The 12,850-nt window shown below is 46.2% G+C and overlaps 1 protein-coding gene across 1 annotated transcript in view; it reads left to right on the top strand.

The window, feature by feature from the left end:
- LOC126212794 (abnormal cell migration protein 10-like) overlaps positions 1-12,850 on the top strand; it is a 563,013-nt gene that overhangs the window by 465,385 nt on the left and 84,778 nt on the right. The window contains exon 5 of the mRNA XM_049940196.1: positions 9,184-9,315. Within this exon, the coding sequence (XP_049796153.1) occupies positions 9,184-9,315 (132 nt within the window). The remainder of the gene's footprint in view (positions 1-9,183; positions 9,316-12,850) is intronic.

The following is a 12,850-nucleotide window of genomic DNA, read 5'->3' as shown; positions in this document are numbered from 1 at the left end:
TGGTAAGACAGAGATTTAGGAACCAGGTTTTAAATTGTAAGACATTTCCTGGGGCAGATGTGGATTCTGACCACAATCTATTGGTTATGAACTGCAGATTGAAACTGAAGAAACTGCAAAAAGGTGGGAATTTAAGGAGATGGGACCTGGATAAACTGAAAGAACCAGAGGTTGTAGAGAGTTTCAGGGAGAGCATAAGGGAACAATTGACAGGAATGGGGGAAATAAATACAGTAGAAGAAGAATGGGTAGCTCTGAGGGATGAAGTGGTGAAGGCAGCAGATGATCAAGTAGGTAAAAAGACGAGGGCTAATAGAAATCCTTGGGTAACAGAAGAAATACTGAATTTAATTGATGAAAGAAGAAAATATAAAAATGCAGTAAATGAAGCAGGCAAAAAGGAATACAAACGTCTCAAAAATGAAATCGACAGGAAGTGCAAAATGGCTAAGCAGGGATGTCTAGAGGACAAATGTAAGGATGTAGAGGCTTGTCTCACTAGGGGTAAGATTGATACTGCCTACAGGAAAATTAAAGAGACCTTTGGAGAGAAGAGAACCACATGTATGAATATCAAGAGCTCAGATGGAAACGCAGTTCTAAGCAAAGAAGGGAAGGCAGAAAGGTGGAAGGAGTATATAGAGGGTTTATACAAGGGAGATGTACTTGAGGACAATATTATGGAAATGGAAGAGGATGTAGATGAAGACGAAATGGGAGATAAGATACTGCGTGAAGAAGACTTTTATCCATTGTGGATGTGGAGCACTGCGACTGTGGTGTGAACAGGTTTTCAGAAATTACTGTTTACGAAAAACGAGATTTATGTTTCCAACAGTGCCTCATAAAAGTAATATACATCTAGTGAAAGTTTCAACTTGTGAAATTGTGAAAAACAAGACACAATGGTTTCAAAAATACGTCCTAAAAGAGATATATATACCTGCAAAAAGATTTATTTCCACAGATACTCAACCACCCACACAATGGATACAAAAAAGCACTAAATGTATACACCATCTGATGATGAGTTGCTAGGCAGCTCGAAACCGGTCATGGTTAAATAAAATACATCTACATAAAAGGCGACTGGTTGCAGTAATTTCTGAAAAACTGCGTGAAGAGTTTGACAGAGCACTGAAAGACCTGAGTCGAAACAAGGCCCCGGCAGTAGACAACATTCCACTAGAACTACTGATGGCCTCGGGAGAGCCAGTCATGACAAAACTCTACCATCTGGTGAGCAAGATGTATGAGACAGGCGAAATACCCTCAGACTTCAAGAAGAATATAATAATTCCAATCCCAAAGAAAGCAGGTGTTGACAGATGTGAAAATTACCGAACTATCAGTTTAATAAGTCACAGCTGCAAAATACTAACGCGAATTCTTTACAGACGAATGGAAAAACTGGTAGAAGCCGACCTCGGAGAAGATCAGTTTGGATTCCGTATAAATGTTGGAACACGTGAGGCAATACTGACCTTACGACTTATCTTAGAAGAAAGATTAAGAAAAGGCAAACCTACGTTTCTGGCATTTGTAGACTTAGAGAAAGCTTTTGACAATGTTGACTGGAATACTCTGTTTCAAATTCTGAAGGTGGCAGGGGTAAAATACAGGGAGCGAAAGGCTATTTACAATTTGTACAGAAACCAGATGGCAGTTATAAGAGTCGAGGGGCATGAAAGGGAAGCAGTGGTTGGGAAAGGAGTGAGACAGGGTTGTAGCCTCTCCCCGATGTTATTCAATCTGTATATTGAGCAAGCAGTAAAGGAAACAAAAGAAAAATTCGGAGTAGGTATTAAAATTCATGGAGAAGAAGTAAAAACTTTGAGGTTCGCCGATGACATTGTAATTCTGTCAGAGACAGCAAAGGACTCGGAAGAGCAGTTGAACGGAATGGACAGTGTCTTGAAAGGAGGATATAAGATGAACATCAACAAAAGCAAAACGAGGATAATGGAATGTAGTCAAATTAAGTCGGGCGATGCTGAGGGAATTAGATTAGGAAATGAGATACTTCAAGTAGTAAAGGAGTTTTGCTATTTAGGGAGTAAAATAACCGATGATGGTCGAAGTAGAGAGGATATAAAATGTAGACTGGCAATGGCAAGGAAAGCGTTTCTGAAGAAGAGAAATTTGTTAACATCGAGTATAGATTTAGGTGTCTGGAAGTCGTTTCTGAAAGTATTTGTATGGAGTGTAGCCATGTATGGAAGTGAGACATGGACGATAACTAGTTTGGACAAGAAGAGAATAGAAGCTTTCGAAATGTGGTGCTACAGAAGAATGCTGAAGATAAGGTGGGTAGATCACGTAACTAATGAGGAGGTATTGAATAGGATTGGGGAGAAGAGAAGTTTGTGGCACAACTTGACTAGAAGAAGGGATCGGTTGGTAGGACATGTTTTGAGGCATCAAGGGATCACAAATTTAGCATTGGAGGGCAGCGTGGAGGGTAAAAATCGTAGAGGGAGACCAAGAGATGAATACACTAAGCAGATTCAGAAGGATGTAGGTTGCAGTAGGTACTGGGAGATGAAGAAGCTTGCACAGGATAGAGTAGCATGGAGAGCTGCATCAAACCAGTCTCAGGACTGAAGACCACAACAACAACAACATGACCTTGCGATCAAATGTTTTCGGTTCCCACTGGAGAGGGACGTCCTTTCGTCTGCTAATCGCACGGTTTTGCTTTGCGGTCGCAAAACACAGACACTAAACGTATTACAGTGAAGAGAGACGTCAATGAACGAACGGACACATCGTAACTTTGCGAAAATGAAGAAAGTAAAAATTTTCACTCGAGGGAAGAGTTGAACCGAGGACCTCTCGTTCCGCAGCTGCTCACGCTAACCACGGGACCACGGCGCTCCTGAGCCCACACTATCCATGAATTTGCCTATCTTGCGCATTGACTACTCAGTTTGTATATTTTGCTTATTTTTTTCATAGTTCCACACAACTTCTTCCTGTTTTCTCGATCGAGCTGTGTTCAGTTTTTCGAGGCCTATCCACTGTGCCAACTTATAACTAAATCTGAGGGGTTGCGATGTGGAGGTTCCCTTGTAAGAATTGCAGAATTCGATAAAACCGAGTGCTTGTAACAACAGGAATCCCATTACATACGTACATAAATAATTGATGTAATGTACAGGAGACTTGTCAATGTAAGTAATATAACTGACACACATACAGAGTGTAAAATAATTTATCGTAATGAGTGTACAAGTTTATGCCTTTACTCTACAAAGATAGATTTATCATTGTATAAAAATTGTGCACTGTATAACAACATGTTTGGATAAGGATGCCGTATAATTGTCTTTCGAGCAGACCTTGTTCCAGACCGTGAAAGCTCTTCACTTTCAGATTTTTGTAGTACGTACCGAGTGCCAGTAACGAGAAAATTTCTTTATTTCTACCATCACATACAGTGTCTGACATAGAAAAGTGAAGCATCTAGAAGTCGATGGAGAAATGAGACGATATGTGATGTTATTTGAGTGATTACGAAGTCTAGCGAAATTTACGAATAAGTTAACTGTACGAACGCACGTATCGGAACGACACGGCGCACCTTCTGGCCCGGGTGTGTACACACTCACACACACACACACACACACACACACACACACACACACACACACACACACACACACACCGATGTGGCCGGGAATTGTGCCGCCGGAGCTGTTGTACGAGGAGTGGTTGGAAACTTTTGAGAATGGATCCGGCAGTCCTTACTGGTTTGTGGGCATGCACACGGAGGGTGGGCAGTGAGTCATTGCTTCGTCCTCGAACGCCCCGTGACCGAAAACTGCGTTTCCTTTATTCGATTCGTTGTGGCAGCTGGTAGAGTCCGGCTGTGTTAGGGCTTGTTGGCGGATTCTGTCTGTGTGAAAATGGACACAAAAACTGGGTAACGAGTTTGTGCGAAATTTTGTTTTAAAACCGGGAAATCAGCCTCTGACACTTACGAACTGTTAAAAACAACTTATGGTGACAATTGTATGAGGCAGTCAAATGTTTCGGTCCGGTTCGACAGATTTAAAAATGGCCGCGAATCGTTTGAAGATGAATCACGGTCCGGCAGTCCTTGCGCCTCAAACACGAATGAAAATGTTGTGCAAGTTGGCGACTCGGTGCTCTCTGATCGTACACTTACAATTAGGGAGACGGCTGATGAACTTCGTGTAAGCTTCTGCGCAGTTCAGACAATTTTAACTGAAGATGGGGACACGCGTCGAGTGTCCGCAAAATTCGTTCGAAAAATGTTGTCAAGTGACCGGAGACAATACCGACTCGAAGTGTGCCGAGAACTGATTAATCGGACTAAAATTACCCAGATTTGTTAAATGGGGTAATTACTGGTGACGAAAGCAAAGTGCAGCCTTTGCTGTGGGAGACCCCCCAGGTTCGCCACGACCGAAGATAGGACGGCAAAGTCGGTCGAAGGTCAAGACAGTGTTAATGATTTTTTTTTTTTATTCTACCGGTATTGGACAGCAGGAATGTACCCCTGGAGGACAGACAATTGACCAGGAATACTTCAAATGTGTCCTCGAGCGTTAGTGCGAAAAGGTGCGGAAGAGAAGGCGTGCATCGTTGGGTGCTACACCGTGTGACGTCCGTTCTCATTCGCTACGTCACATACAAAAAAATTACATATATATTCTATATATTTTTATTTTTAATTTATCAGCATGCTTCTTTCTCTCAGGGATATTGTCTTTTCTTGTCACTTTTACTTACGTGCACAAGTAAGTATGAAACGGGTTCTTGAAGGGCCTCAGTTACTCATGTACCAACTTCAGATTTTGAACGTGATGGCTAAAATATAGTTGCCGTTAACTGAATTGAATGTAATTTTGTTAGTTTCTATTTATTGATTGCAAAGCAAGACTCGAGAGAATTTCGATTGTTGCCGTGGAGCGGTCAAGATAAAACTTACTGAACTCGTGGAATCTGTATAGTTTAAAAACGTGAACTTTAACGTAAATTACTTATCTGTTGCAATTTAAAAAGGTTCTTATAACGAAATCTCTCGCAGTTACAGTTAGTGTTAACACTGAAAAATAAATTAATACTTCGGCGCGTAATGGCCGACCAGAGGCTGCATCGGAAGATGAGCTTCTGGCAGCGCAAATTACTGAAAAAAATGCTTATTAAAAATAATTAGCCACTGCGAGCATTTGAGGTGACAACTATTACAAAGAAATTCATTTTGTAATAATATTAACAAGATTAGTTTAGCAATAAATACGAATAACTCTCACGAAATATGTGTAGCCGCACAATGGCTGCCTTCCGTATACTGAAACAAAACAGTGTGCGTCCCACAAAATACGTCCTTCCTCCTCGGCCGTACAATCGCGTCTCGTTCGATCCTTTTTTATTTTCATAAACATTAAATAAAGATGCTATCGCTGCATATCAGTTGTTTCAAGAACATTAACTATATCTTTTACACTAATTATATTCATAAAATACGTAAAGTACGATTTACAACCGCTAAAAAGTCAATATTTATGTGACGTACCGTCACAACCGTGGCAGTGTTCCGGCTCACCGTGGCTTCTCCGTCTCTAAATTTTTGACCAAATTCAGGACTCGTGTGCTTCCCGCGATTCGGCCCTTGCGGACTCGTACCTGTTTCCTAAACTGAAATTTTCACCGAAAAGGAAGCGATTTGACTCGATCGGAGACATCCTGGCAAATACGGAGAGCGTCCTTAACACACTCCGGGAAGAAAATTTCCAGGAATGTTTCCGAAAGTGGAAACACCGTCGGAGTCGGTGTGTTCAGTCGGGAGGGGTCTCTTTGGAAGGAGATGCGTCACAGCAGCACGTAGATAGCACCGCTGTACAGATCCTTCACACTCTCCAGCCACGCCGACGTCAGCGCGACCGAACAGGCGCCGGCTCACACTGGGAGAGAGTATCGGGCAATTCCTAGAGCCACGTGCTACGTGCCGACGAGTGAGCATTTGGTACCGGGATACTTTGTCCCCGTGTGGAGCCACACCGCCGCGTCACGACGCTACTCGCTGCGTAACTGCCGTCCGTGTGGGAGGCCACGCGCGGGCCGGTGATTGCCCGGCGGCGGTCGCGGGTGCGGGGGTGTCAGCCCGACGCCGGTCCTCGCACGACACGGGGTGGAACTCTGTCGACCGCCGATAACGGCGTCTCGTCGCACCGGTACGTGCCACTGTGCGATAACCCGGCGTGCGGTGTCTTTTTTTTTTTTTCTTTATTGTTATTTGAACACCTTGTACAATGGTAGGCCGACAGCGGCAAAATTACGGCGCTCTTCGGCCACACATAGTGCAGGTAATGCGAGTGGAGATGTCGAAAAACGAAATGACACGGTGGATACGCGACATCGGAGACGCAAATTTAAAATACGTCAAGTCGTTCACGGGTGCAGCGTCCGAAGAAAATCGTTCGGCACTCGGACACTAAGAGAGACGACAGAAATGGCACACGAGAACGAAGGAGCACAAATGACGAAACACCGAATCGATCACTAACACGATAGCGCGCGCGCGCGCACACACACACACACACACACACACACACACACACACACACACACACACACACGAAACACTGCCGAAGATCTCCTTCGCGCGAATGTCGACTTTACGTGTACGAGTCCGGAGACCTGCCGAATGGGCAAAAGGTGGGGGATGAGGGAGACGGGAGGGTGTAGATGCCAGTGGCGGAGGATACCTGCGGGGGAGGAAAGGAGGTGGGGGGGGGGTATGGGAAGCCCGGTGGGAGGAGGGAGAGAGGGAACAAACACGGGGTGTGCCAGGGGAGGATCGAAGTCGGTACGAGGGGTAGACGGAGGGTCCGAGGGGCAGTCGGCGGAAGCCAGCTCGGCTGAGGGTACGGAGAGTGGGGCGTGGGAATGCAGGCGCGCCAGCAGACTGTCGAAGGAACCGCCCCGGCATCGGCCCGCAGCGATTTACGGAAATCGCGGAAAACCTAAATCGGGACGGTCGGACGCGGGATGGACCGTCGTGCTCCCGAATGCGAGTCCAGTGCGCCACCTCGGTCGGTCAGGTGTAGCCGGAGAAGCCGGCACGGGAGCGGTGTCAGGTGTGGGCGGCTGGCGCGTCGCGGACGACCCACTCACCTGCAGAGCGGTCAATGACGAAATGCCGGTCGTCAGCCAGGTGTTGGTGACATCTTGCGAGAAGCAATCGATCTGTGGTATCGATTTCGTAGGGCTGTCGATAAATGGCTGTCGCACTCGCTCGACGTCGCCGTCGTACGTGCACAGACGACCCGACCGTTTCCCGTGTCTTACGGAGCACCGCGATTCTACAAAACATTTGTGCCACTCGTAAATTGTAAACCTACCAGGAGGACCTTCGGCGTAGTCGGTACGGAAATTACCCTGAACTGTTGTCGCCGAATTCGATTCTTAGAACCGAAACACACGACCAGCACGCTCGGGTCCAGTAGAGGCAGCCATCTTTTGACGCAACCGCTGCTAGCGCTCCTTGCCGTGCGATTCGGCACTAGCGAACTACGCGAGACAAAACTCGACGAATTTCCCTACAAGTTGACACTACAGTCACCTCTGTAGGTAATACGACGAATAAATTTATACGAATTTTCAAAATTGTAAGGTGTTTTTTTGGAACACCTTGTATATGTTAAGAAAATGACTTCGTGTAAATAATTACGAATTACGTGTAAACAGTTCGTGCAAATACACTACTGGCCATTAAAAATGCTGCACCACGAAGATGACCTGCTATAGACGCGAAGTTTAACCGACAGGAAGAAGATTCTGAGAAGTGCAAATGATTAGCTTTTCACAGCATTCGCACAAGGTTGGCGCCGGTGGCGACACCTTCAACGTGCTGACGTGATGAAAGTTTCCAACCAATTTCTCATACAGAAACAGCAGTTGACCTTCGTTGCCTGGTGAAACGTCGCTGTGATGCCTCGTGTAAGGTGGAGAAATGCGTACCATCACATTTCCTACTTTGATAAACGTCGGATTGTAGCCTATAACGATTGCGGTTTATCGTATCGCGACATTGCTGCTCGCGTCGGTCGAGATCCAATGACTGTTAGCAGAATATGGAATCGGTGCGTTCGGGAGGGTAATACGGAACGCCGTGCTGGATCCCAACGGCCTCGTATCACTAGCAGTTTAGATGAGAGGCATCTTATCCGCACGGATGTAACGGATCGTGCAGCCACGTCTCGATCCCCGAGTCAACAGATGGGGACGTTTGCGAGACGACAAGCATCTGCACGAACAGTTCGACGACGTTTCAGGCAGCACGGACTATCAGGTCGGAGACCGTGGCTGCGTTACCCTTGACGCTGCATCACAGACAGGAGCGCCTGCGATGGTGTACTCTACGTCGAATCTGGGTGCACGAATAGCAAAACGTCATTTTTTCGGATGAATCCGGGTTCTGTTTACAGCATCACGATGGTCGCATCCGTGTTTGGCGACATCGCGGTGAACGCACATCGGAAGCGTGCATTCGTCATCGCCACACTGACGCATCACCCGGCGTGATGGTATGGGGTGCCATTGGTTAGACGTCTTTGTCACCTCTCGTTCGCATTGACGGCACTTCGAACAGTGGACGTTACATGTGTTACGACCCGTGGCTCTACCCTTCTTTCGATCCCTGCGAAACCCTACATTTCAGCAGGATAATGCACGACCGTATGTTGCAGGTCCTGTACGGGCCTTTCTGGATACAGAAAATGTTCGACTGCTACCCTGGCCAGCACATTCTCCAGATCTCTCACCAATTGAAAACGTCTGGTCAGTGGTGGCCGAGCAACTGGCTCGTCACAATACGCCAGTCACTACTCTCGATGAAGTGTGGTCAGTTCTGGTATAATACATTTGTCCAATGAATACCCGTTTATTATCTGCGTTTCTTCTCGGTGTAGCAATTTTAATGGCCAGTGGTGTACATACACAGAGTAGTTAAAAGTATTATGATCGGTAAATAGTGGTAGACATTAATGCGTAGCCTTAATATTACACGTATTTGAGATAACAGTTTTTGTGGTGATGATATCGTATTAGTTTTTACATTAGTCGCGTTGCAGCGTACCTTACGAGTGATTCGTAGTGTCTGCGACGCCCCGCTGGTGTGCTGCTCGCTACCTCCGCTCTGTCACGTTGCAGGTGAGCCGCAGCCCGCCCCCGCCCCCGCGCGGCAGCAGCAGCAGCAGCAGCAGCCCCGGATGACGCACTCGCGCTCCAGCTCCGAGGGCGCCCGGGCCAAGCCGGAGGGCGACGACGCCGGCCGCGAACACGGTAACAAAAAAAAAAAACCCGCCATTACCGTCACCTACCGGTTCTCCCCACTCTTTGTCTCTGCCTCCTAACGTACGATCGATTACTCCACACATTCGGTCACGAAATCTCGCGCCAGACTGAGACTCGAACTCGGAACCTCTGCATTTTGCGGGCGAATGCCCTTACCGACTGAGGTATGCGGGTACGAATCGTGGGCCGTGTAGTGTTTAATAAAAAAGAAAAAGGAAAGAAAACAAAAGGTTGAAAATGTTAGAAGAAATGGTGAATAAAAAGGGGGTTCTAAAACCGTTAATGACCGCGAAAAGGGGAAGGAATCAAATGCAGATCGCACTTCGTATTACAGAAAAGTTATCGGACTTCCTGATAGGGAAAAGCTATTGTTGGGGGTGGTCCTTGTGGCGTTTCTGAGCAAAAGTCAAACCAATTCCCACTACAAAAATTATTTGAAAAGAACAGAGAATAACAAAATGTAACTGACAGGGGGAAATGGCGTAGATAAGAGTTCATCCTTTACCGTGTTAACACGTCTTCTCGCGTGCGGCGTCCAGGTCTTCAAAAATCCCCTACATTTCTGCGTGAAAAGTCTTAGCCGGTCCGAAATCTTGCAATAAATTTTAATTGTCCAGGAATTACTAATGTATACAAACTAAAACCATCTCGGTGTCGAATGCAATATATTTTACGTTGTTGCTTTCAACCTGCAAATTTCATACAAACTTTCACAACACGTCTGCACATCGATGAGTTTTTTCGCCTTAATCCGACCGAGAATAGCTAATAAGTTTTTACGTCTGAATTAAGCTTCGGCTCTCGAGAGACAAAAGACAGATAGAGAAACAAAAAAAAGAGTTACAATTTCAGTATTTTCTCTGCCGTCGAGCGCTCATACCGCTGCGACGGTATAATTTATATCTGAGGGAACGAGTGTAGCGCGGCGAGATTCAAAGTCCCGCTACACCCACCTCGGCTGTCTCTCTTTCTGCGGTACCCACTCTCGTCTCGTCTCCTCTCCTCTGCTACATTCCAGTCTTCACACTAGTTCTCACTTTGCCGGGACTGTCGTTTCTAGTGGACGGGACCTGTCGGTGCGCCAGTTTTGCAGCTACGAGTTCCGGCTTCAGCTGCCGAGACATTTCTGACTTGCACGCACTGTTCAAATGGTTCAAATGGCTCTGAGCACTATGGGACTCAACTGCTGAGGTCATTAGTCCCCTAGAACTTAGAACTAGTTAAACCTAACTAACCTAAGGACATCACACACATCCATGCCCGAGGCAGGATTCGAACCTGCGACCGTAGCGGTCTCGCGGTTCCAGACTGCAGCGCCAGAACCGCGCGGCCACTTCGGCCGGCTGCACGCACTGTGTCTCAGAGTGAAAATCTGTTCTGCGTGACGGGTCGCGGCTCTGTGTGTAAGGGTCCCGAAGCTGCTAATACGGTGAGCTTTTAAACTGAGAACGACAGACTGTCACGGCACGCGACAAGTCTTGTCTACTCGCGGCCCAATTTAGAGAAATACTTCCACTCTGAACGAAACTGTCCAGTTCTTTAGTCGCGCGAGGGAACGGCCGGCGACAACTGCAGTAGGAGAGTGGGAGCTTCTCGGTTCGAAATACATCTACATCTACAGTTATACTCCAGAAGCCACCCAACGGTGTGTGGCGGAGGGCACTTTACCTGCCACTGTCATTACCTCCCTTTCCGGTTCCAGCCGCGTACGGTTCGCGGGAAGAACGACTGCCGGAAAGCCTCCGTGCGCGCTCGAATCTCTCTAATTTCACATTCGTGATCTCCTCGGGAGGTATAAGTAGGGGGAAGCAATATATTCGAAACCTCACCGAGAAACGCACCCTCTCGAAACCTGGACAGCAAGCTACACCGCGATGCAGAGCGCCTCTCTTGCAGAGTCTGCCACTCGAGTTTGCTAAACGTCTCCGTAACGCTATCGCGCCTACCAAATAACCCTGTGACGAAACGTGCCGCTCTTCTTTGGATCTTCTCTATCTCCTCCGTCAACCCGACCTGGTACGGGTCCCACACTGATTAGCAATACTCGAGTAAAGGTCGAACGAGTGTTTTGTAAGCCACCTCCCTTGTTGATGGACTACATTTTCTGAGAACTCTCCCAATGAATCTCAACCTGGCACCCGCCTTACCGACAATTAACTTTATATGATCATTCCACTTCAAATCGTTCCGTACGCATACTCCCAGATATTTTACAGAAGTAACTGCTACCAGTGTTTGTTCCGCTATCATATAATCATACAGTAAAGGTTCCTTCTATCTATGTATTCGCAATACATTACATTTGTCTGTGTTAAGGGTCAGTTGCCACTCCCTGCACCGAGTGCCTATCCGCTGCAGATCTTCCTGCATTTCGCCGCAGTTTTCTAATGCTGCAACTTGTCTGTCCACGTTACCTTCGAAATCGATCTAAACGGCGGGAGATTTGTAATGACACAGGTGGAAGGTGGAAAAGAGAATCCGAACAAACTGTGGAGCACGCTAGTATTCTCTCCTCAAACGACGAGTGGCCGACCTATCTCAGAGTTGTAGTGACAGTGCAGACCAATTGGCACACCTCACCTCACAGCACTGCACTTCCTCGTATTTCCAGTTGGACTGGCCCTGGGTGCTGTCGGATGGGTTGAGATATTAAACTTAAAACTGTAAACAATTTTGCTGCTATCGAAGGTGTAGATTACTAGTCTACACATACCAGGGATGCCAAGTCACACATAGGCACTACGCAAAGACTGTCAAACGAGTAAGCTTTCGACCGAGAAGGCCTTCGTCAGCATGGGACAAAGGGCATGTGCGCTGCCCCCCCTCCCCCCAACACACACACACACACACACACACACACACACACACACACACACACACACACACACACAAGTCTGGCCTTGGCAGCCACACACTGTGGTCATTTGGGTGAGGGTTGCGCGCATATATATATATATATATATATATATATATATATATATATATATATATGTGTGTGTGTGTGTGTGTGTGTTGTCTAATTGTGGTGAAGGCCTTGTATTGTTTCCGTTCCTCGGGGTTCTGCCGTGAAAATATAAAATCTGATTGGGTTTTGAATTTTGATGTTATAAAAAGCGACTGTACGGAAATAGCATCAGAAATTCGTTGAAATTTACCTTATAAGTCTGTTAGAAACGTAGTATTAATTATAATATAGTCTTCGTGGCTGTCTTCTTAATTTTCTTGTAGGATGACCTGTTTTCATTGTTCTCCGTCTGTTGAAAATTTCTTTAAGTTGTCACTGTCAGGATCAATTTACAAATTCGGGGATAACCATTTCGAATCACTATTGAAACAACTTCGTTTCGTAATATAATTTTAATTTCCACCCAAAAGCATATTTAACACAGCGCCAAAAATTCACGTACTTCGTATGAAGACGAGAGAGAGAGAGAGAGAGAGTGAGTGAGTGAGTAATCGATTAGTTGTTAAAAACAAACACCTACGCAAAAGTAAAGAGAACAACAAAATTATTTATAAAAAT

This window comes from Schistocerca nitens, chromosome 11, assembly GCF_023898315.1.
Source record: "Schistocerca nitens isolate TAMUIC-IGC-003100 chromosome 11, iqSchNite1.1, whole genome shotgun sequence".
In the NCBI taxonomy this organism is placed as follows: Eukaryota; Metazoa; Arthropoda; class Insecta; order Orthoptera; family Acrididae; genus Schistocerca; species Schistocerca nitens.
This window is presented reverse-complemented; position numbering and strand designations above follow the sequence as displayed.